General features: G+C 43.6%; 1 protein-coding gene across 3 annotated transcripts in view; it reads right to left on the minus strand.

Annotated features, from left to right (window-relative positions):
• The window catches only part of Magi2 (membrane associated guanylate kinase, WW and PDZ domain containing 2), a 1,451,928-nt gene extending 1,426,249 nt beyond the window's left edge, over positions 1–25,679 (minus strand). For all 3 annotated transcript variants that reach the window (XM_023724303.1, XM_023724304.1, XM_004639270.2), the window contains exon 1: positions 25,246–25,679. In XM_023724303.1, the coding sequence (XP_023580071.1) occupies positions 25,246–25,546 (301 nt within the window). In that variant the 5' untranslated portion in view covers positions 25,547–25,679. The remainder of the gene's footprint in view (positions 1–25,245) is intronic.
• Positions 25,680–25,699: the final 20 nt, after the last annotated feature.

The raw sequence follows: 25,699 nt of genomic DNA on the forward strand, positions 1-25,699 counted from the left end.
TGGCAGAGTGTAGGCCCTGAATCTCTGTCCTAGAAAGGGCACAGATGCTACGAAAGAGCCAGTAATTTACCCCAGGTCCCAAATTAGACCCAATTTCAAAGTGTTCTTTTGCAGAGTTAACAATGTTAACTGTAATGAGCTATTTATTAGAACTCACCTGATCGGAAATAATTTCAGGCAGTAATGCTAAAGTCTGCTAAGTGTCCTGTTTTCTACTACTGTGTACTCATTCGTGGAATATAAACAGAGAAAGGACACAACCTGAGGAGAGTTTCTGCAGCTAGATGAGTATTTCAAGAAGTAATTCAAGTATTATCCATAAAATAATATAAACTTGATATAAAATCATTGAAATAGAGCACATGGATCGCACAGTCCGTACTGTTCCTCCAGTAACTGCTATGAAGATTTCTGCTGTCTGAAGAGGGCAGAGCAGAAAGAAGACATATTTTTAGTCATCCAACTGACCAATCCTGGGGTCTGCCCTATCTTTAGACTTCCCGTTACATAAAATTATAAATAACTTCTGGCTTACACATGCTTAATTGGGCTTTCAATAACTTTTGCCTGGAATTATTATATCTAGTGTGGATAACAGAGGGACGCAGAGAAGTAAACACCGTCTAGAAGAGTGAGGGATGAGGTTCGGCGTCAGTCGGGCTCAGGCAACTTTCGCTGCACGTGCTCATTTCACCTTAGTTTAAAAACTCCACTAACACTTCCACCATCCAGGCATTAGGAGCAACACCTGACCACTGTCTCCTTGGAGGCTTCTTGGGCTCTACCTAGTAGACTGCGGGAAACAGCAGAACAGATGTTACACAGACGGGAGTTTGGGAGGAGATGGGGGTTCCAATGACTAAGACAGGACATACATGTGCATCAGTTCCCTCCCTGAATGTAACTATTATGTATCAAAACATTCATGAACTGAAAAAAATAAGTTGTAGAACAGTAGTCTGCATAATCCAGTGATGTGAGCTTTCACATAAGAAATCTGAGGCCACACAGCTTGTAGAAATGCATAATAATAATTCAGACTATCATTCCCTAAGTCAGAAATGATATGATAAGCCATACAGCCTATAATCACATGGAAGTAAAATTTAAAAACAATGGTTCAACATCTGGGTTGCATCAGGAAGCTTATTTCACTCTGTAACAGTCTCATATACTGTAAGGCAAACAAAATAAAATTATGCTTCCACATTTGTTCCCATTCACGCCTTCTAGACACTTGGTAGTTTTAAGCCTTCACAATATAAAGCTTTATTTGCAAGTAGACACACTGTCACAACTCAGTTCTGGCTGGCGCAGTGTACATGTAAGTCATGGCTCTTTCAACAAACCGTCACTAACACAGCCCGGGAGTCTCTTTCTCTCAGTCTTATTTCCAATGCACCTATGGAGCCCAGGTGATCTCTAGGAAGACTGCCTGTCTTAGTATGGGGGGGCTTGTTATGGTCCTGTGGTATTTCTCGGGCCACCTGGTAAGTCACACATGCAGGCACAACCAAGAGAGTGACAGAGCCCAGAACTTGCCCTTAGAAAAAGGGTCCCATGATGATTCGCCTCTCAACACTACAAAGCAGTGTTCAATTATTCACCAAAAATAACCAAAGCTGCATCAGGAAAACTCTGTTCCTGAACTTGAATGAAGGACACTGCAAAATTTTAAAGAAAGACTCTTTTGAAAGAAACACGCAAATGATTGTTCAACTTATTGTGGTTAAGAATCTCACCGAATGTTTTTCGCAAACATCATGCACTTCTGTTTGAATCCCAAACTGACAGTGGATTCTGGGATTGCTGAGATCTGACAATGTCGCTCTGGGCAAGCTGTGCATGCAGACCTCCCAGGACAGCCTACTCAAAATGCCTCACGACCTCAGAGCTCTGACGTGAGAATTATCAGACAGACTGCATAGGCAGTCAACTAGCTTGGCTGGCCACTTTCTGCAAGCAAGCGCGCAGATCACGACATGAAGCTCTAAGCTTCCGGACGGAATCAGACCCTCCGCTTCCTCGCCTCCTGCTTCTGCCCCCCATGCCTCTTTGTTTTCCTCATTAGCATCTTCGTCACAGAAATTCCGAGTCTTGAATAAAACTACACACAGGCCTGCCCTTGGATATAAGCCACAGACCAAATTAACGACAAAGAATGATCTTCTATCTCTTACAAACCTAGGAAAATTCTCGTTTTTCTACACTTCCCAACTCTGTTCTCTGCTTAGGAGATGAAGACATGGATTACTTATCTAGTTAAGTGTACTATTTGGATAAATTACTACATGTACCTCTAGAATGTCCATGATCAACAGGCATTTATATTCTCTCTATGCAAATTTGTTTAATGAGGGATACAAAAGGTCAGAATCAAACTTTCTACACATTAATTTTAAAACTAGTAGCCCGTGGATTTAACCCTTTGGGACAAAATTATTTTTAAACTACATTTCCAAACATCAAGGAAAATCTCAGTCTACACACTAATGCTCTTATCAATTACAAATACAAGACACCCATTCTCCGGTACCTTGACAAGACACACCTTCTGACTTTATTCAGGATGTGTTAAGTATCTCTTGAAAATGAGGACACTTAATATACACCCGAATGGTTCTGTAGCCAGCTCCAGTATTAGAAAAGAAAAAGTCAATGCTTTAACTCCACCAATTTCGCTATCATCTGATTGCAGGACTTTATGATACAAATATTTAAAATTAAAAATTTTTATGCCTTAAAATCAGACTTGGGGGCATAAGCACCTGCCTGAAAAGTGCAAGGTCCCAAGTTCAATGCCCAGTACCACATGCTCTGCCTGTTCCAGAACTCTGAGTGTGCTGCGCTGGCTCTGGAACGGGGCGTGGTGGCGCATGCTGTAATCCCAGCACTAGGGAGCTGAGACACGAGGATCACCATGAGTCTCAACTGCACTGCCTAAGATCATGTATCAAGAAAAAGAAAATAAAGTCAGATTTTTAAAAAAAATCTACTGCGTCCCCAGTATTGATGAAATGAGAGTTTGAGGACCCAAATGCAGACAAGGACTTGTCTTCTGCTAAAGAGCTCTACCTTGTCACAGTGGTCTGTGGTAGGTCCACATCTTTAGGACCCCATTTTTAGCTGACAATCGGGCTTGTATTTCTTGTTGGAAAGATTAAATATAAAAGAATGGCATACAAGTCTAGATTTAACACTTTAAAGGAGTATGTTTTCACTCACTTAGTATTACCTTAGCCCTACTCTGAAGATAGTAAGGAAAAGGCCGTGACACATTTGCAAATCCTAAGTAACCATGCTGAAGGATTCCACAGAACAGCAGGGAAGAAGAGTGAGATGTATGCATGATTGTCAAGATGACTGCACTAGGGACCTGGTACAGCGCCACCTGGCTGTGCGGACCGTTACAGAGGTGTGACGACCCCGAGCAGGGCTCACACGGCCCCAGGCCTGCCCCTCTGGGCCTCACGGCCCTGCTCTGCTTGCTGGTGGCCGTGAACTTCACGGCGCCTCGCCGTCCACTACAGCCCTCACACCTGACACCTGCGAATGACAGACTGAAACCTCTGAAACAGTGATCCAAATAAAGCACTTCCCAGTAAGCTGAGGGTGTCAGATGTTGGATACAAGTACTCTAGGCCTAGGGTGAGTAAAAGCACAGAAGTCCACTTCCGACGGAGCACGGAAAAATAAACTGAGAAGGGGATGGCTCTAAAGCCAGGGAGAATTTTCAGCAAGCAAAGCTGAAGGGAGCATACTCTTCCTGAAGAAGGTAGGAAAGATACAAAGAAAATCTACACAGATAGATGAGTCACTGCAGCGGCCGAGACGTGATACTTAAGAACGAATGTGATGTTACCTGCTTGCAGAAAGCTGAGGCAGACTTTTACGGTATGAAATTCTGCATGTCTGTTTAAAACATCAGAGAGTGCCCAGCAATGGGTTAAAGAGAAAAGGAAGTACATGCTTGGTACCATTTTTGGAGGTGAATTGCAGGGTCACCAGATGCAATCGGCAAGGGACAGATTGTCAACAGGGACACAGATTGTAAAGAACAGTATTAGCAGACTCACGACACACAAGAGGGGCACATCCTGTGGCAGCAGGAGAGGGCAAGCAAGGCAAGGCAGACAAGCAGCCCTGCTGCCTCACTTACAGGACCGAACAGATGAAGGGGTGAGAGAACAGAGCAGAGGTGGTGCACGGCCCCAGCTTTCCAGCACAGACCAGGGAGACAACAATGGGGCCACTAACAGAAAACAGGAAATCTTGTGAGAAAGCTTGTTAACATGGAAACTTCATTTTTACATTCATAAGGAGAGAAGCAGGGGTCTTGTAGGTTAGTGCAGTTGTTTAAAGAGCCTGGTTAGGCAGTCAGGTGTAGGGGACCAGGGATGGAACCCCAGCTCCACAACCTCACCCGACCTGCCCTTAAGGCAGCCTGGCCTAGCAAAAAACAAACAAACAAAAAAACCCACCTCTCTCCATAAGCAGAGAAGCAGAACATGCATGTGACATGCCTAGAGAACAGTCAGAAACACACAACGCGGGCCCAGCACACAGGGCTGGAGGAAAACACGGCTGCTGCCAAACTGGGAATCAGATCTGCACCTGGAAGGCTGCTATGCTCTTTAGAAAGAGTGGGCAAAGAAGGTCTGTAATTCATAGATAAACCTTTTATCAGAGGGAAATGTGATCATTTGCATCATAGAAATAGAGATTTGAGGGTAAAATGAAACTATACACACCAATCGAGACTGAAGGAACACTGACACGTTACAGTCCCAGAGCAAGGGCTTGTCTTCTGCTAGAGCTGCACCTTGTCACAGAGGCCTGTGGTAGGTCCACATCTTTAGGACCCTATTATTTACTGACAATTGGGCTTCTATTTCTTGTTGAAAAGGTTAAATATAAAAGAATGGCATGCCAGTCTAGACTTAGCACTAAATATCAACTTTAAATTGCAAAATTATTATAAATCATCCCCATATTTATATTTCTTAACAATACAGAATTAATCAGGACAGTATTCTATAACTGGGCACTGAATAAAGTGAAGAACATGCAACTAAAAACTCATCTATATTTCTTTTCCTTATTTAGTTATACTAGATGAGAAATCGTCCTGTTGGAAATGGATAACCATCCTAGCTTCCATTTTCCCATGGTATATCCTTCAGAAAAGATTAATATTTAAGAACACAAAAGCATCTACCTATCAGTACTTTCCAGAACGTCAATGTTCAGATAACACCTGGGGTATGTTCTAAATGAAGCTTTTGGAAATATGTCTAATCAATTATAAAAGCAATGCAAAGAGATTATTCACTGATATAGGAGATTTCACCTCTTTATCATTTCTATGCATTCTGCAAGTCTGTGTAAATACATCTGAAGTCAAATCCACATCTATAAGCTGGCAAGATAGCTCAGTGGTCTAAAGCACCTGCTCAGGTAAGCTTAGGCAAGCATAGGGACTGCAGTTCAATCCCCGGCACCACACGCTGCGACAGCTCCACCCCCAGGGTGGGCTGAGCCAGCCCCCCCCTCACAAAAAAAGCCACATCTATGTTGCTTCACAAATTAGATATATTTTCTAGTCACAAAAGTAGTTCCCTACCTTTTATGAACAGCTTTCGATCTATTATTTCATTTATTTGACTTAAATCAATTTCAACATACATCTTGAACATGAACATCAAACTGTTATTGAAAAGTCAATAAATAAAACAATTTTGATTTGTTATATGTCTTAATAAAATTTACAGCACTGATTAAAATATTTAGACTTCCAACCTTCAGTAGAGTTTTGTAATGGTTTTAGAAGGTAGCAACAAAAACAAAAACAAAAAAATTAAAACTTATGACACTTCATCATAAAAAGTAATACTTTCCACATAAAGCTGATACTTCCCTAATAACAAAAATAAACTATTTCTTGACTATAGAGTCAAAAGTCTATTAAATGAAGAGAATTTTGCAACTGACTTTCAAAGCTGTTTCTAAAATAATGTTATTTATTTTAACAAAACAGTTATGTGTATGGCAAAATGTACAGTTAACAGTTTACAAGGAAATCTCCAGCTACTTGGAAGCTATACAATGAAAGGTAATACTCATCAGGGAAAAATATTTCCATCGATGAACAATGTAGAAAAAATTAGAAAAAAAAAAACACTGTTCATAAAGTAAAAGAATGAGGGCCAGCCAGATAGCTCAGCAGACTAAAGCACCTGCTTAGGCAGAGCGCAGCAGCTTGGGCTTGATCTCCAGAGTGCTGCACTGGCCCCACCCCCAGGACATCCTGAGAGGACAACTGCGACTGGGCGTGGTGGCGCGTCCCTGTAATCCCAGCACTTGGGAAGCTGAAAACAGGATAATCACTGTGAGTCCAATCTATGCAGTGAGACCCTGTACTAAAATAAACAAATAAATAGTAAAAGAATTGAAAATATAAGAAAATATGCTACGAGATGAACATATGAAATAAAACAGTAAAAACAATAAATAGTGTTTTTGAAAACAGCCTGGATGAAGGCCAAGGGTGACTTTTTACGAATGTCACTGAATTGATACTGTAAGGAAAGTAAGTCACTTAAATCCTGCTGTTCTGTATTAAAATGATTGACATTAAATACACAAAAATAGATGAACATATGACATACTTGTTGCAAAGAATAAATGTGTAATTATCCTAAGTTCTCATGCCCAGTGGGACATTTTCCAGTTTAATTCTTAAAATATAGTGTATTTCATTAATTTTAAAATGTGCACAGAAAACTCCTCTTCTGTAGTTATCCCTCTTTCTACTTTGCAGTGACAAAGTAAGGCTTCACAGGACTTTTCATTAACGTGGCCCGTGAGGAAGAGCCGGGAACAGCGAGAAGCCACCAACCCCTGGACGTCAGCATCTAGGTCAGGGCCTTCCTGCCTGTTCTGCTACCGCGGAGCCCCTGAGTTTACAGAAAGCTTCAGAGCAGCTTTCCAGAAATCAACTAAGCCCTCAGACTTTTATCACATCCTCTGTATATGAGCAGAGAAAAGGCTGTCTTTTGCCATGAAGACCCAAGGATACCTAGAGGAAAAGCAACCTCCAGGCACCGTTTGCTGAGGGCCACTGGATGTCAGATCTGCCGCCTCTGTGTCCTCAGCCGTGAGGGCCTGGCCCCCCGTGTGGATCACAGGTGAAACGGTCTGACCTGCAATGTCACCCAGAGATGCATTCAGATGTCTAGCGACATGTATTCTTTAAATTGCATGCCATAACACGCGAGCTTGAAATCACAGTTCGTCCCTTAGTACACGCACACAGAGCATGACAGCACTCGCCGAACGCAAGCCCGCCTTCCGAGCTTCTCTGGCTCACACCAACGGCCTCATCTATCAAGGCCAACGAAAAGGAACCTCACATCCCAATTATGCCTTGGTGTTAAAAATGTGTCCTGTACACACTCAGGCTTTTGTCTGCAAAGCTAAAGGAGACCAAAATCAATAGCAAATTGCTAACTCCAAATATTAATAAATGGTTTCTGCAGTTAAATAAGGACCGATAAACGTGAATGTGAGCTTGAGGGAATAGCCTATTCTTTTCCTTCCTGTGTTTGCTTTTGCCAAGCTTCACTCAGGCTGGAAATAATCATAATAATTGGAAGCAGCAGAAGGAAATAGCTGATGCTGCTAGGCAGGATGAAGTAAATCTGCAGCTCAAGTCATACTAAATATAAGCACCACATGAGCATACTGCAGCGAAACACCTGAGATAAGACAGTTCTGTGGAGCCAAATCCCCAAGTTCACCATTTCACAAGCAGCTACATGTTAGTGCGGCAGTTATAAATAATGTATCTGCACGCTACGAGTGTAAACAAGCAACAGAATTGTGTCCCCCACGGCAGTAAGACACAATTTCCGAAGGCAAAGAAGGAAAGCAAGTAAGAAATGCTTGATTTATGAGAAAAAATATTCATATAAAGTGAAACTAAAATTAACTTTTAAATTCATGAAATAGTATTTCTTTAAAATTCAGAAAGCACTGAAATGCTTTAAATGTTTTTTAAAAAATTCTCCTTGTCCTTAGTACAATCCTTTGGGAGTATTTTTACAGTTGCCAATGGTATGTGGGATATAATACTGACACAGCAGATTAAGAAACATTATAACCCTTCTAAAAACGCTTATGACTTCAGCATGAAAATTAGCAAGTAACGTGGAAGTATCTGCCTAGTTCTAAGACGGGAAAGAGGAAAGGAAATGAATGCTATTTCTATCAGAAGATCTGAAGCTATAGAAAGGGAACTGAACTAGAACAGTCCGCTGGGTACTGCAGCTGTCTGCTCTGCACCCACCTGAGGGAGAGGTTCACAATGCTCCCCGCTCGCTCCGCTCTGGCTTACACTACAGCGCAGCAGGTAGGAGCACCACGTTCAGCTGGCGGCTTCTTTATGCTGAATAATCCTCAGCAGTCTGTTTCCTTGGACAAGTGATGAGGCTCTGCTTCAGCTTCCTCTTGTTTACCCTCGAGGATTAAAAGTGCTGGCCATAACTCCAACTATGAGGCCCAAATAAGCACAGGTGGATGTGAAGGGGGACTTTTTCTGTTTCCTTAGAATGTGGCCACAGCTTCAAATCTGACGACAAGGGAAGACGCGCTGGTTGTCAGTCATACCCATGGGCAAGCCAGTTCTGAGTCCTGCACACTCAGCTACCAGGATGGGAAGACGACACTTGCAAAGAGTCTGTGTGCAGGATTCTGTGGGGGGAATTCAGTAGCCAGCGCACAGGCAACCTCTCTTCCCTCTCTGGGGGGAGGGTGTGGGGTCTGCAAAGACTTTTGCTCTTCCAAGGGCTGCTCTCAGAACCCCTAACTGTTGAACACTGGAAACAAGAGCTGCCCCACGCCTCCTCGCGAGCCAAGTGTGAGCATCCTTGGAAGAACATGAAAGGTTTCTCCACAAGCCTGGAGGGCTTTCCTGAGGCTACGTCCACTGCTTGCCGGGAGAGCTGAGAAGGCGGGAACCTGAGCAGAGATGCCCGAGATACTCAGACAAAAATGATGCAGTTGTGCTTTTTGATACAATGAAAGGTCCAGGGAGCAGGAGGGCTTCATGGCAAGTCACACATCTCAGAAGCAAGCTGCTGGGCTGAGGGGACCGCTAAGCAAAGAGGCTGCTGGGGTAAGGCAGTGGGTAGGGAGTCGTGGCAGAGTCACAAGTGGTCAGACGTGGGCCCGCTCCTCAGCCTCCCAGGTTCTCAGGGCTGCTTCGATGCTGCAGGCTAGCTGTCTCTTGGCAAGCTGGTCTCCGTCAGGGCTCCTGCAGCACTGAGCGGCGCGAAGCGCAGGTCCCACACTGCTAGGCAATGTAAGGAATCGCCCTTGAGTCGAAGGGAAACCAAGTCCTCCGCACTGTGCTTGCGGCATGAGGATGAAAAGAACTCACAATAAACCAAGGAAGCCATAATTCAGATTAATTATGAGCAAAATGTATTCAGAACAAAATAGGCCATCATTTATGCTCTATTGTGAAAAGAAACGCAACACTTTCTGCAAAGTAAGTCTCATAATGGATGAGAGCCACGAGCACTCTGCCAAAACTCACCACCACATAACAGAGTGAGCTCTGACTATCGTCAAACTAAAAAGATTACCTCGGTGGTTTTAAAGTAGTTTTTAAGGATATAGCTCTAGACTGTACTTATAATCTGTGTTAATTTTGCTCAGAGGTTCTTAATGTACGTACTGGTGAACTTTATGTGGCAACTTGGCTGAGCCATACAGCACCTGGATCTGTGCTCGCAGGTGTGTCCAGCAGGGTGGATGAGGCAAGACTAAGATCTGAATTAACAGCCAGACGAGAGGGTGCACACCTGCGATGCCGGCGCCCTGAGAAGCCAAGTCAGGACGATCACAGGTGTCAGCCAGCCAGGACACCTAAGCCAAAACTAACTCGAAATAATCAAGAAAGGGCTGGGAATGTACCTCAGTGAAGAAGCCCTGGTCTACTTCCCAGGACGAGGCAAAATTAAGCAGTATGTTAAGTGAAATCAATTGTCCTCTCGACAGCAGGTGGGTCTCATTCAATCAGTCGAAAGAATTAAAAACACACTCCCCCTGGGTAGGGAAAATGTCTCTTCCCTCACTATCTTCCAAATGGGTCACTGCATTTTTCCTAGCTTCTGACAAGAACATAAAGGTCTGATTTTCCTGCCCTCCATCCGCCAGCCTTTGCCTAGGGACACACCAGGAGCTCGACTCGGACTCTGCTTGCTGACATGGACCGGTTCTGTATTACAGGGAAGTGGAACTGCTTTTATCACTCATTTGTTCCGTGGATATTGTGAGAACACTGTGCACAGTTTCAAGGCATCATTCCAGGCACCCAGGAAGAAGAGGACTGAGAGGCTGTCCCGGTCTTGAAGAGCTCCAGGTCTAGCTCTAGTGACCCGCTTGGACAGCAGCTTCATTAACAAGTCACTGTTACAGCCAATTAAAGTAAGTCTATATTTTGTTGGCTTCTTATGAAGCAATAGAATCTGGATCTGATTCTCATATCAAATCTGGACAAAGTAACTGAAACTTTCAGATATTGAAACATATTCATTTACAACCTCATTGTAAAATGTACAGTTCAAAATATTTCAGCTACCATTTCTGGGACCTGGAACATAAGAAGCTATGCAGTAGAAAGTTGTTTTTATTAAAATTTTGTATCTTTAAGGTATATGACCTGGTTTTCAAAGAGGCAAATTCTAACCATTTCCACATGGAAATATTTAAATAATTTTACATGTTAAGGGAAAGAACTCAATCACCACAGTCAAAATTCTTGGTAATGAAATTTCAGCACAACTTAGAGAAGAGTTTACCTTTCAAGGTTTACTCCACACATACCCTAAAACACCACAGCAATGGTCCAGAGGAAAGTCTTAAAATAGCTCCTCACAGAATCAAGAAGTAGAGGATTGTACAGCTGTTGGGAGCTTAGAGTTAAGACTAAAAACATAGTGCTAAACAAGGCAGCACTGAAAAGGGGTGGGGAGATGGCTCAGTAGAATAAGCGCTTGCCTGACAAGCGTAGGGCCTGAGTTCAATCCCTGGTTCCACAAAAATAAAGGCAGCACTGAAGGGCCGGCTAAATAGCTCAGTGGATTGAAGCTCCTGCAAGTAGGCGTAAGGCAAGCTGAGACAGCAATTGAGACTGGGTGTGGTGGCACGCGCTTATAATCCCACCTCTTGGGAGGCTATAAAGTGGCAGATGACAATGAGTTCGATTTAGTATTGAGACCCTGAACACCCTGTAGACCCTTCCCTAAAATAAAAAAAAAAGGCAGCACTATTAAAACCAGAATTCTTGCTATTATTTTATTTGACTTGCTAATGAAATAGAAATGTCATTTTCAGTGTTAAACAGCGACACACTTACCTACATCTATGTCTCTATCATCCGTACCTACCCTATTACAACACACTAATAAGATCCTAGTTTAAGCAGACAGCTCTGCGTATTATCACAGATATGTCCCTCTCGTACTTCTTGCCTTCCATCACAAATACCAAGTAATCAAAATATTTGTGCAGCCTGTTAAATACAGGCTTTCCTCAGACACCTACTGGACACCTCCAATTCTAACAACCTTCGTAGGGAACCAGAGCTTCCACAGGGCTGCTGCCCCTGCTGCTCAATCCACGTCTCTCAGCTCCCCACCTGCAGGACCCACACTGTGAGCTCCATGCTCACCTGGCCCAAACCCCTGGAACAGAACAAACTCGCCACCTGCCAGATGCCTCCCATGTGACCAGGCACTCGCTTGCGGCACATTCTCTGTTCACTAAGGAGAATCAGCGAGGGGCAAAATGAAAGCGGAAATGCTGGAAAGCACACAAGAGCACTCCGAACTTGAACAGTTACGGCCAGGCCCAAGGCCCCACTGAAGTTGTATCCGGTGAAGGATCAGCGACCACCTCAGGAACATACTAAATGCGGGACTCATGTGCTCACTGAGAGCCGGGCTACTCTGCACAGCTCACTGCGCTCCTCTCCATTCCCAGAATGACAATATTCTTTTTCTAGAGCAGCCCGAAGCTGTCACCCAATAGATTCAATTTCAGGCTCCATAGTTGATGGTATTGTACCTAAGCCACACATTCATCCTCCATTCAGAAATCTGAGTCATCTATACCTCTTGTTGCATTGTACCCTTATGTTCCACTCACTTGAATTGAAAATTTTATTCACCATACCTTTAAAATATGCTCCAGGTTCATTTGACCAGTTCCTCCATTCCTAGAACCAAGGTCAGACCTTAGGCCTCACTGATTTTTCTCCCTTCAGAACACCACCAAAACAATCCCACCCTGTCCCCCTAAAGCCACCCCACAATAGGAGGAAAACCTCTGGACCACATCTCCCCGTTTCACACATCTTTAGTGCCCACTCATGGGCAGAATAAAGTCCTCCCTCAGGTCTATGTAAGGCCTACCCGATGCTCACCAAGGGTCCCTTCTGGGGAAGGCCTTTGTTGCCACCACCAGCCTTCCTTGGGTCCCTCTCCTGGCCTTGCTGGCCGGCAGCTTTCCGTCCTGGGTCATTCTCAGCCCACATTTGCCATGGGCTATGCGCTTCCATCTGCAGTCTGTGCCGCCTCTCCCAAAGGATCTCAAAATCTTTTAAGCTTTGGCACATTCCCCCAGGGAAGGCTCTCGACCTTCTATCTCCAAGTAATACAGTAATTTCATTTGAGCTGCACTCAATGTTTTACAGAAGATTCCAGCTGCACTGTGTTCTCTGAGCCTAGTGCGGTCTCCTGACATGGTGAAGACACTGAGGCTCTGACAAAGCTAAGGGCACATGAGAAACGCCAACGATGGATCTGACACTCTTACCCCACTCTGCTCAGAGATGCACTGCTGTCCTATTCTCCTGCTTCTCCCGCCCCTAGGCCTTCTAGCACACCATGTTCTTTGTTCCTGTGCCATCAACTAAATGCAGGCCTTTACGCTTCTTGATATGTTACCTCTTTTTCTGCCCACCGTGTGTGGCAGGTCAGATCTTCTCCCCTAAGGTTGTTCCTTGCTAAGACTCAGCTGGAGTATGACTGACAGCAAAAGTGAAGAGAAATCATTTTACGCAGTGATCAGCTGAGGCATGTAAACTGGCTACACTCCTTTACGTTGCTGGGCTAAACCACAGCTCAGGTCACTGCCCCACTGCACACAGTCCCGCCCCTGAACCACGCAGCACTTCCAGAGACTCCAGGGCCCTGCCCAAGCCGGCTTCTCAGGCAGTAGGGCTGCTCACTTCCCATTTCTCCACTCGCTCCGCATCGCGTCACCCCCCGTGTCTGGCTTTTCTGGACCATTGTCTCCACTGAAACGGCACAAGACGAAGGCGACCTCCACCCCTGCCAGGCGCCAGGCAGGCGCTGCGGACCTCACAGTCCCGACCTTTACAGCTGAGCGCCTGTGCGGGCCACGCAAGCCTGCTCTGACCACAGACTCCGTTTCTTTCCTTAGCAGCTTGTTCTGCTTCACCGAGCCAACACTGCCACTCTTTGCTGGTCTTTTTCTTTTCTTTGCATGCTCTTGCTGGGTTTTTTTGGGTTTTTTTGGCAGAACTGGGGACTGAACTCAAGCCCTTGCACTTGCCGGGAAAGTGCTTATTCCACTGAGCCATCTCCCCAGCCTCTGCATGCTCTTGCTGGACTGCCTCCTGTTCCCTCATCTACTTCAGCCTACCCACTCTTCCGACTTGAAGACTCAAGTCTTACAACTTGGATTCTTCACAAGTGCCTCACATTAAATACTGTCCTAATGGTAGCGCCTTCTCCTCAGATCTGCGCTTGGCCTCTTGCCCTTCTCTTAGTAACTGGGCCCACCCAGGAGAGACCAGAAAGCCAAGCCGAGCTCCTTCTTTCCCACAGGCAGCCACAGTCACCCATGCAGACAACCGTACCTTGTGTGTGTTTCCTGACTGGGTACCCTCTCCTTGCATCTCTTCTACAGTTCAAGGCCTCAAAGCTGCTCCTCTTGAAGATTATGCAACCTCCTAAGTTGTCCTGGGATCTGTATCCTTAACTTCCTTTAAATCGGGTCTCTTCACTACTAAACTGTGTCCCATAAATGTTGCTGACACTTTCCCTCAGTGGGGAAAGGCTATCTCAATCTGACCTTCTTAAATCTCTTCTTCAAACTTTTCCAACACCAGCAGTCAGGCTAGCAGAGTGTTTGCGAGCACTACCTATGTGTGAACCTGGCTTAACTATTATGTGGGTTCTCGGGGTTGCCACCTCCTTATCTGCAAGATGAGGTTAATGATAGTACTAACAGACACTTCGGTGGGGTTAATGAACATATAGTTAAAGACCTTAGCAGCCGCCTAACTGAAAGCCCGACATCAGCGCTTGTCGTTGATGAGATCCACAGCGCTCAGTCCTACACTGTCTCAGTTACTTTCCGCTCATTGCTGCGACAAAATACCCAACAGCCAAAATTAAGGGAGGAAAGGTTTTATTTAGCTCAGTTAGTGGAGGTTTCAGTCGATACTCGGCTAGCTCCAAGGCAGCGCAGCACATGGCAGAGGGCAGAATTTCACAGCGGCAGAAAACAGCAGAGTGAAGGGAGGAGCAGCAGCCGCGGCGCAGACCGGCCGAGGCAAGCCGCTCTCCTGCCTCGGGTGACATTCAGGCTGTGCACCTTGGGCCGAGTATAGCACGCACACCTATAATCCCAGCATTGGATCAAGAATTAATCACAGCTTCTAGAAGTCTGCCCCACAGCTGCATAGGACTCTGGGGGACACCCAGGCATAAACTGCAACAGCCGTGGTGACTCTGCCCACAGCTAGGTGCCCAACCCCATTTCTCACCACTGTGTGTATTCAACTGCAGAACTACACGGACAAAAGCACGTTGGCAGCCCACGCCTCCTCCAGCTCCAGGCCTGGAAGAGCTGCCCTCCTTCCTCACACTCCACTCACTGAAGTAGCCTTTCCTCCATAGACTGTGCCCGCAAGCCAAGGGGAGGCCACGTGTCCCTCTTGACACAGGCTTTTGGAATCAATGATCAAATTAATACTTATTCATAATGATCAGTAAGCAAATACAGTATTAATGTACTATAAATTCTGGTGTTATATTCAATAATCCTAATAATAACAAAATGTTATTCAGCCTAGTTATATTCTAGGCCCTGCAATAAGCGTACTATGGCCTTTATCACGTCTCCTCACATAACACGTCTATGAAGGAAATTCTTCACTGATACCTATTTTCCCACAGGAGGAACTGATGGGTAGAGAAGGAAAATATTTGCTAAATTCACACCCAGCATGTGCCAGGTACTACAGAGGACCCAAACCTTTCTGTCTCTGAAGCTCGGTTCTCATCACTATTTTGCTGCAACGTGAAATCCTGGGGTGTGGGCAGGACGTGGGCACCCCTGTAACACCACAACCGGGCAGGCAGCATGGCACACAGAGTGGACACACGTGTGTGCACATGTGACTTATGATGTGGATTACTAGAAGCTCCTAGCCCGTGGATCTCCTGCAAAATACATTGTTTTGGGCCAGGGAGATAGCTCAGTGGAATAAGTGCTTGCCTGGCAAGCACAAGGTCGTGAGTTCTGGTTCCGCAAAAAAAGATACCTCGTATTCTGAAAATACCCGCAGGGTATCCTATCATGACAGAAAGAACCTTCGTCCACTGACCTCTAAGTCAGGACACAGACACACCATAGGATGGACTACTGAAGGGTAAGGATGACGTCGTCTTCAACCACGGTCTAGATGAGTGCCTGCCAAAGAGGGGACCACCATGAACTGTCCATGGAATAATTAGTAAACGATTTCTAATCCTCAATAAATGGAGCTGGAAGACTGTGAAGAGTCAGTGAATAATTATAGACACTCCTGATCAATGACACAGGCATTTGTAAACGTTACATTAGTTCAAAGTATTTCACCTTGCTTTTGGTGCCAACTGTTGTCATGTTTTTATAATTAATTTCTTTTCTTTTTTATTATCATAAGAGAGGGAAGCTTATTTTCTCTTTGTTCATCTTGACAGGAAAAGATGTCTACTTTACATGAGAAATACTTAAGCTTCTCTTTTTGAAAAACACTTTTTTATTTGTATTTATTTATATTTATATATATATATATATATATATTTTTTTTTTTTGCAGAACCGGGGATTGAACTCAGACCCTTGCACTTGCCAGGGAAGCACTTATTCCATTGAGCCATCTCTCCAGCCCCTGTATTTATTTTTTTATTAATTTTAATAAATAGCAATGAGAGTTTCAAAACAGGTTAGTAGGACAGTTACAATAATTGATACACTGCATATTGTTGTTTTTGTAGGCTCATTCAGAGTACAAGATGCAGACATGACATCTTGTCTAAACACTATAGTACAAATCTTGCTTCTGATTGAACTAAGAGAAAGAAGTTGTATATCTAGCCTATTTTGTATATGCATATATATGTATATAGGTACATATATACATATATATTATACGTATATATGTTTTTTCACTACAAAATGGTCTTTCATTTATATCCCCCCTTTTGTTAAATTTCTTTTTTGATCATGTTGTGTTTTGGGTAATGTTCAAGTGAATTTGCATTCTTACATGTTTTACATAAAGACGATAAAAATGTATACAGAATTTTAAATGAAAATAAAATTGAACAAGGTAATGAAGAAATAGCCAGACTTTGATCTTATATAACAGGAAACTATTTTGACTTATTGTCAAAATTACTTACTTTTGAAAGATCCTCATTAATGTTCCTCAAAAAAAAAAAAAAAAAGGAATGAAATATCTATCTTTGTACCACTTTGCAGCTGCAGAGACCACAACGTTCTTTACAGCCAGCAGCAGAGCACGCAGTCTAAATGTCCTAGCTGCCCTGTGCATCGCTATCCCAGCCATCCAGGCAGGACGCGCTGCAGCTCGGGGTTCCCATGGTGCACAGGGAGCCCATCCCGCCAGCTCGTTCTCTGCCGCCCCCTGCTGCTCGGGGCGCTTTCCTCTCCTGATCACAGGGTGCCTGCGCTGACTTCAGGCCTCCCCTCTGCGTGCCACAACTTCACACACAGAAAAATGAATAGCTCTTTCTTGAGTCTTATTTTAAGAACTAAGAAATTTCTTAGAAAGAGCCCAAGGGAATTCACTTTTCGTTACTTAGAACAAGGTTATAAGCCATTTCCTAAAAAATAATCACTGGCAAAGAAATGGCAGGGCCATGCTTGGTTGAGAGTCCTGAGATCCATCACCTCAGGCAGAACAGGAGCAAGATGGGAAACAGCACCAGTGAGGGCGCTGGGGAGGGGAAGTGCGGGCCAGGCTGGTAGCCTGCAATCACAGCGTTTCTAGGTCCTACGTGAAAAGATACTCAGCCAAACAAAATATCCCCTACGAGTCAGTTTGCCCAAGTACAAAGGGCAACCAGATGCACGTTACATCAGAAAATGAAGATTTCGGGGCCGAGGAGATGACTCAGTAGAATAAGCGCTTGCTGGCAAGTGCGGGTCTGAGTTCAATCCCCGGTTCCAAAAAATAATGAAGATTTCTTCATTAATTAGGCAAGGAGAAAACTGGGTGCTTATACAATTGGAGCTGGGTGCAGGGGCACACGCCGGTGCTCAGGAAGCTGAGGCAAGAGTCTCACGTGTATTCCAAGCCAGCCACAGTGAGTGCAAAGTGAGAGCGCACTGTACGGTGAGACACTGCCTGCAAAGCAGGGCAAAAGAGACAGCTGGGCAGGCGTGTGCCAAGCAGGCCACTGCTGCACGGTACAGGGACTTCGGATGATAATTACTGCAGGACAATTCAAGAAGTTCGCAGAAAGTATATCAAAAGTTTTCACCATCAAGAAATGACAAACATTTGAGAAGATAAATATGCTTCATCACACAATTTCCACATGCATGGGAACTTTACATGGCATGCCATCACTCTAATATTTTTTCATCTATCAGAAATAAATAAAAGATTGATGCAAAAGATGTAAAAGGGCATTTCTTTGATTCACAACGTTAGTTTAGTACATCTGGTTATCAAAGACACTGTTAATTGTACATATTTTATATTTCGCTTAAGGTATACATGTGCTTTTGAAGTTCATATACGGTGTTACTCCACAGTAAAAGAATTTGACATCAAGAAAATGGTTTTAAAATTAAAACTTTCATTAAATGCAAAGTAAATAATTTTTATTTCATATCGAAATTCTCAGGATCCTTATTAAGCTCAAATTTTCTCTATTTGTTCATTTATAAACTCCATTGCTTGTATTCTAGACAGGTACAAATTTTAGGTGTCACTGCACTTTTTTCAAATGCTTTAGAGCTAAATATATACTGTGCACTCATATTATTCATTTTACGCATAAAATCTTGAAGCAATAAAATTCAAGCCATTCTGCAGGCAAATACGTCGCCCAGACCAGGTGGAAATACACCCTTATCTCTGTTCCTTTCGTAACATCACCGAAGAGTGTGAAGTACTACCGAGCCCACCGTTCGGTGATACAAATAAAAATAATGAAATATAAACTACTAAATGAGATTTCTTATTTCCACCTCTTAAGAAATGATCTATACATAATATAGAAATCATTTAGATTCTTGATTTCGTTACATCATTATGGTCTCCCATTACCAGAGAGAAAAAGGTCTTATGTATCAGTCATCCTTGAAAATCACACAGCAAGTTTTCCCACTAGATCTGTCACACACAGCATGACTTTATGTGACTGTTTTCTCTAACATTACCACTGTATCTTCACGTGCACACATGCTTTTATGATATCACTGACTTAAAGCCTTCAAAGAGCTACAGCATTTGAGAACTGCGTATGTGGTGTACGTGTGTGTGTGTGTGTGTGTGTGTGTGTGTGCGCGCGCGCACGCATGTGTAGCTCATGAATGCATCCAAAGTAGGTGAAAGAATTTGTTGAGCAATAGGGTGTCTCTGACACAAATCTGAGAGGAGAGAAGTGTGTTTCCAACCAAGGACTAAAGCAGGCCCATCTGTAGGAATGGCTAAGAAAAAACACTGAGAAAAGGAGTTTCCATGTGTGAACTGCAGACAGGAAAGAACATTCTCCTCACCTCCTAGAGGCAGAGCACTCGCTTCTGTTTCTTCCGCCCTCACCTTGGCACTGAGGCATACACTTTCTGAACACCAAACTTGCTAGAAAGGTAAGAAATGTGGTACAGTTACCACATTCAGGGTGTTTTTGGAAAGAAGACAAGATGTCTGGGAGGTTTTTAATAATGCACTAAGACTAAATATTCCCTACTTTTTAAAAAGCAGCTTTCTCTAATAAAAAGGTCCTATAACATTCTCACAGTACAGATAACAGAGAAAGGCAACTTAGGGACGACACATCAGAACGCTTCACAGATGGAACATTAGACACTGCATAGCTCTGAAACTTGCTTATGCTTGAAATACAGCTAATCGGATTTTAAGAAGTTTAGGCTATATTAGATTAATCTGTGGTTGTCTTTGCTTGCTTGCTTTTCTTAAGACCAGGTCTCTCCATGTATTCCAGGATGGCCTTGAACTTACTGTGTAGCTCATGGTGGCCTAGAACTCACAGTGATCCTCCCTCTCTCAGTCCCGAGTGGTGGGATTATAGGAATGTGCTACCTCACCAGGATAATCTGAAGATTTCTACAGCATTTGTTATTCTCATATTCATACATGTATTCCAACTAAATAGACACCTTATTAGGCACAGCATCACACAGTACCAGGATAAGCACTATTTCTCAGATGTAAAATAAGTAAAAAAGGTTAAACTACATAGCTGGATTTGCACTTAATATTTTCACTCCAGTATTCTCTAGAATCTATTAAACAAGAATGTGAAGAGCATGTGAAGTATATGTGAAGGTACATGAAAATGTGAATCAGTTTATTGAGCTACCCTCAATCCATGGGAATATAAATTATTCATTGTAGCATTTGGAAAAGACATTAAAAAAAAACCTTCAAATATAAAGTGGTGTGAAAGATATACTTAAAAATCTACATTTAAAAATTAAATAGTTTTGATTCTTGCTACTTTGTTGTATAGAGTCACTTAATAAAATTCAAGGTATGTAGAGAAAATCTGATTTCATATGTATCTGTGTGGTATTCAAGCACTAAGGTTCCAGCACACACACACGCACACACACACACACACACACACACACGCATATTATATATATATACATATATATCATAAATAAATACATACGATTATAGATATTTCTCTGAAGCTAGTCAAAAGGATCATAAAATTTCTCCACAAATTTTATCATTAGAAAAATTAATACAGAGAACACATCTTGGGCCTGGGAAGATAGCTCAGTAGAATAAATACTTGCCTGGCAAGCACAGGGTCCTGAATTCAATCTCTCGTACTGTGACCAAAAAAAAAAAGAAAAAGAAAAAAAAAAGAAAGAAAAAAGAAAAAGAAAGAAACATCTTTTACTTTCTTTCTCCATCATATAATTGTGTTGGTTATTTTTGATCGTGATGACTACCATAATAATTTGTGATGGAAAATTTTAAGTAAATCAAAACTGAGAATGACACGAAACTTCACATAAGCTCACCTAGTAAGTACGTGGAGAAGAGAATATTTTCCAAGTAAAACATGACATAATTATTTCTTTTTCTTTTTCTTTTTGCGGGGGGGGGGTCTTCAGGGTGTTCAGGGTCTCACTACTAGATTGGTCTCGTAGTGATCCACCTGTTTACAGCCTCCCAGGACCTGGGATTACAGGCATGCATCACCACACCCAGTCTCAATTGCTGTCTCAGCACGCCCTGGGGGTGGGGCCAGCAAGGGAGGCCCAGGGATCAAACCCCTGGCCTCTGCACCTGCTTGCAGGCGCTTTAATCCACTGAGCTATTTGACCAGCCCTAATTATTTCAATTAATGAAAATCCAATTATGCACTTGAAATATCCACTCACTACCCTTGTCAGTCTTTGAAAGTGTATCTACCAGATGTAACTGAGTTAACATTCAATTGTCAGACAGAAACTCAGTGTTTCTTCCACAATGGTCAACGCTATGGATTGGATCCAACCCAAGCCTTAAGTTAAAACAGAAATGTCAAAATGGCATCCTTCTACAAAAGCTCATAAAACGTCCATGAAATGCAATAGGTGACTCTCAACACTGATACAAAAAAAGCACATTTTCAGGACATTGACATCTCTATGTAAGTCTTTGAATAATTATATTAATTGGGTATCTATGAATTTCTTACTAAACTATGTAATATAATCTACCTTTATAAAGGAAATATCACTTCTCTACTAACTGGAGACAGACGATAACTGAAAACATAATATGATAAGAAAATTTTCTTTTCTTTTTTCTTTTTTTTTCTTTTTTTTTTTTAGGTGGGGGATTACCGGGAATCAAACTCACAACCTCATGCTTAGCAGGCAGGCACTGTGCCACTGGGCTATATCCCTGGCCTGATACAAATTTTCCAGAAGTGGCAGTACTTAGAAAGTTGAAGGCACTGTTAAGTGGTTCCTGTCATGATAAACAGCCAGATATTGCTAAGGAAGATTTTTGAGAATTATTTGATAGTAGAACCACAAGATGGAAGTTTCTATTGAATTCTAAGCTGAGATTAATCTAACTAAAATGCTAAATTTACAAGTGTGCTAGGAATGAAATACAGTTGGGTTGTATGACATTGTAACAGTATTTGTACAGAAAATTTATATTAAGTTACTTTTATTTTCACAAAAGCAAACTATACTTGTTGCTAAATTTGATGTATTTTTACTTTAGTACACGTTTTATTCTGATCACGTATTTAGTTGTATTTTATTATTTTTCTCCTTTATGAGGAACACTGTAGCTGAGAAGTAAATCAAGAATTATAGATAAATTTCTGAGCTTAAAGAATTTTAATAAAATTTCTATGCATGGCAAGCTTAAATAATTCAAAATATTCACCAACTGTTGAAGAGGAAAGATATAACCGTAAAGAGAATAAATTACAGGGAAAAAAAGCTACGTCTAAAGTTGGAACTGTATATGAAATAGCATATCTCGACATAAAAAGGTAGAATCAGTGGGAGTTATTTTTAAAAGGTGACGATATATTCTATTGCATTTAATACATTACTTTTCAAAGAAATGCTTTTCAAAAACAGGATTCATTTTATTCTACACAACAAAACCTCAAAAATACAATTTGCAAATTACTAATACTATTAGTCAATCACCATATATTTTAGTTAATCTCAATTAACACTAAAATAAAAATCTTGAAAGTATTTTATAATGTTTGTAGCTCAAAATGACTAATTTGCATATAATATTTGCTAAAGTCTACCCAATGCTGCTTATCTACTTGACACTACATGATTTAAGTATATAAATTATTGACTGTACTTAAGGTCATATTACCATGCCAGATTCAGAAATGCTTAGCCGGTAGGCATAAAGGACTCAACCCAGACGTCTACTTAGGGGACCGCTCATCCTTCCCACTTCTCTATCCTACTTCTGGAGGTTAAAGACCTAAAGTTTTTGTTAAACTCCACACAATCTGAGATGTCATGTGTGTAAACCTTTTCTCATTATGAAAGAGAAGGTGTGAGTTTCAAAAAACTAAAAAGGAAGGGCCAGCCAGATTGCAGAGCAGACTAAAGCACCTGCTTCAGCAGAGCCCAGCGGCCAGGGTGTGATCCCCCTGCCTGGTTCCTGGGGCATGCTGAGAGGGTGATTGAGACTGGACGTGGTAGTGCATGCCTCTGATCCTAGCACTTGGGAGGCTGAAAACAGGAGAACCACTGGGAGTCTGATCTACACAATGAGACCCCTGTACCCCCTGAACCCCCTGTACACCCTGTCCTAAATTCATTAAAAAAATCAAAAAAAAAAAAAAAAAGAAAAAGAAAAGAAACTATAAAGGAAAGTGAGCATATAGTATACCTGCCAAGTGATCATATAACATAATGGTAACAGCAAGAAGGTGGCATTTAATTCTTTAGGTCAGGGAGGATTCGACCCTGTGATTACCCTCATTCAAAACAGAGACAAGAAAAAGCCTATGATCATATTTAACACTCAAGGTCAAAGCACTGAAAAAAACGCCATTTTTTCCACAAAGCTATAAGGGTATTCTTCATGAATTCCACTCAAAGAGAACTGACTTAGTAACATTATTCCAAAACATTAAAGATGCTTTTATATCAAAACAACTGATCAAAATGTTTACATTTATTCTGTTTAAGTGAACAGTAATTCATGTAGCTCACATACTATGCAAAAGAATAAGGCTTTGTTGGCAGACAATTTAGCATAGTCAGTTTCCAGCTTTCCAAATGAAAGGGCGCACGGAGGTTTCATTCTGTGATACCAGCCTGAGGTCACCCAAGAGGAAAGTGTGACTCTGGGCGTGTGGGGCCACTCTCCTTTGAAGGTGTCTTTGAAAGGGGATACAGGAGGGAGAGCAATGTGGATCCTTTCTAGAACTAGACTTGAAAGGCCCCATTTGGCCCATCTTCCACATGGCAAGAATTAGAAAACTTTGTTGCCTTTTATTTTCCATTGTGGGATACTCAATGGGAAAACGAATCCAGGCTCTGTGTGTCCCTATATAGTAAGAGCTGCGTGAGAAGCCACAGTGCAGCAAATCTAGGCCACGCGTTCTGTGGCACTGAGTGCTGTGAACTTAAGTGACAAAGCTAGAAGAATAAGCAAACGGGAAGAAGAGAACTTCCAGCACTTTCTGTGATCTCAGAATCACTCAGGACATTTCTTCCCCTGGGTCTGCTGCACTAAAAAGACCACAAAACAACTGCTAATTCAGAAAGTTTATTATCATAAAAGTCAAATTCCTTATTTAAAAAAAAAACTACATGAGACTACAAATAGTATTTTTCTTGAAGGTGTGGATTAAAAGCAGACTGCCTAAATTTAAAAAGAATCCCCTGAATTTAACTAAACAGTTTCTAAACCTGGCTTTGAGTCATATAATATCGTGCTATGTTGACTTACAAGGAGATGTTTGCAATGGATTATCCGAAGACCTCTTTCATTACTACTCCATAAACCCCAGCGGAAACATTTTCTTGCATGGCAATTCACATTTGAGAAACTTTCCAAGACCTGCTTTTCTTTTGCTGACTTTTGAACACATTTCTAGAGAACAACTTCAGCATGAACAGCTTACTAACAGCATTTCATGATCACTGATGGTGCAACAGAATTAAGTGATGCTCAACATTGCAGAGATATCCTCCAGCCCATCTTCGAGGTAGGACAAAGTAACACTGACCAAAAGCCCTCAGACCCTGCACGCACACACACATACATGCCCACGTAACTTCATGGAGCTAAGGCAAATATGCGATTGTGTGTAGAAAACAAATACACCTGAGTCACATTTATTCTCTACTCCAAATTCTATCTCACTCCTTTCCCCCCCGCGGTCAGTTTCCCCTGAAGCAGTCACAGCACTGGCTGGGGAGTCCTGCAAGACGTCAGGTCCCCGAAGCGCCGCAGTCCTGGCTGGGTGCAGCAGAACCGGGCTGGGGCTGGGAGCCTAAGATGCTGCTTCCATCCAACTCCTCCCAGAAACGTGCACCACGCTAGGCTTGCAGCCAGAAGGAAGCCCCGGGCAAAAACAGCTCGGAGTGAAGAGCATCCCCGCACCCCAAGAGCCCCCGAGCTCCAGCGCCCCTGCTGCGCCTTTCTTCCGGAGCCTCCTAGCCCCTGGCCGGGTGAGCCCTGGGTTAGTCAGTGCGCATGTGACCTGCGGTACCCACATGACACGACCGCGGCGGGGCGGGGGACACCGAGAGCAGCGGGCAAAAAGTTACGGGAGATCTGTCAAAGCGCCCAAAGCAAACTGTCCTTGCCCTCCCGGCCAGCCAGTGTGCCAGGAAGCCCTAGGGGACAGCGGGGACGCGAGTGTGGCGTCTCCATCAGCCGGCCTCCGGGGCGCTGGCTTCTGAGCCCCGCCGCCCTCTGTCCTCTCCGCCGCGGGGAAGCCGCTGCGCCCTCGGGGCGTCGTTTCGCCTTGCGTCTCCCTCCTCCTTCCTTCTTTCCTTCCTGCCCCCAAAGCCGTCCATCCCAGACCGGCGGTGCCACCGACGCGCGCGCAGTTTGCCGGGCCCGAGCCCCTTCCCCAGGCAGGAGCCAGCCGCGCCCACAAAGTTGCGCGCACCCTCGGCCAGCCCGCGCCCACGCGGCCCCGCTCACCTTGCCTGACGCACTTGAGCCGGAGCGGGTCCTTGCAGTGCCTGATGACGGCCAGCACGTCCCGGATGGTGAGCCCCGCCACGGGGGTCTCGTTCACCTCCAGCAGCAGCTCTTCGGACACCAGCTTGCTGCCACTCTCATAGGCCACCTTGCCAGGCTTCACCTCGCCCAGGTAGGGGAACTGGCCGTTCTCGGCGCCCCCCTTCAGCTCGAAGCCCAGCTGGCCCTCCGGGTTCCTGCCGATGACACTCTCATGGACTTTGCTGGTCCAGTGGCTTTTCTTCTTCAGGCTTTTGGACATGGCAGTGGGCTGGGGCGCCGGCTCCGGTGCTCCGCGGGGAGGACGGGCGCGGGGCGAGCGAGCGCGCGCGGACTTTGCCTCCGCGTCCCGGGCGGGCGAGGACGGAGCGGGCCGGGCAGAGGCGGCGCTGTCCCCTGAGACGCTCACGGCGGC

This window comes from Octodon degus, unplaced genomic scaffold (genome assembly GCF_000260255.1).
Source record: "Octodon degus isolate 3935 unplaced genomic scaffold, OctDeg1.0 scaffold00108, whole genome shotgun sequence".
NCBI classification, from domain to species: Eukaryota; Metazoa; Chordata; class Mammalia; order Rodentia; family Octodontidae; genus Octodon; species Octodon degus.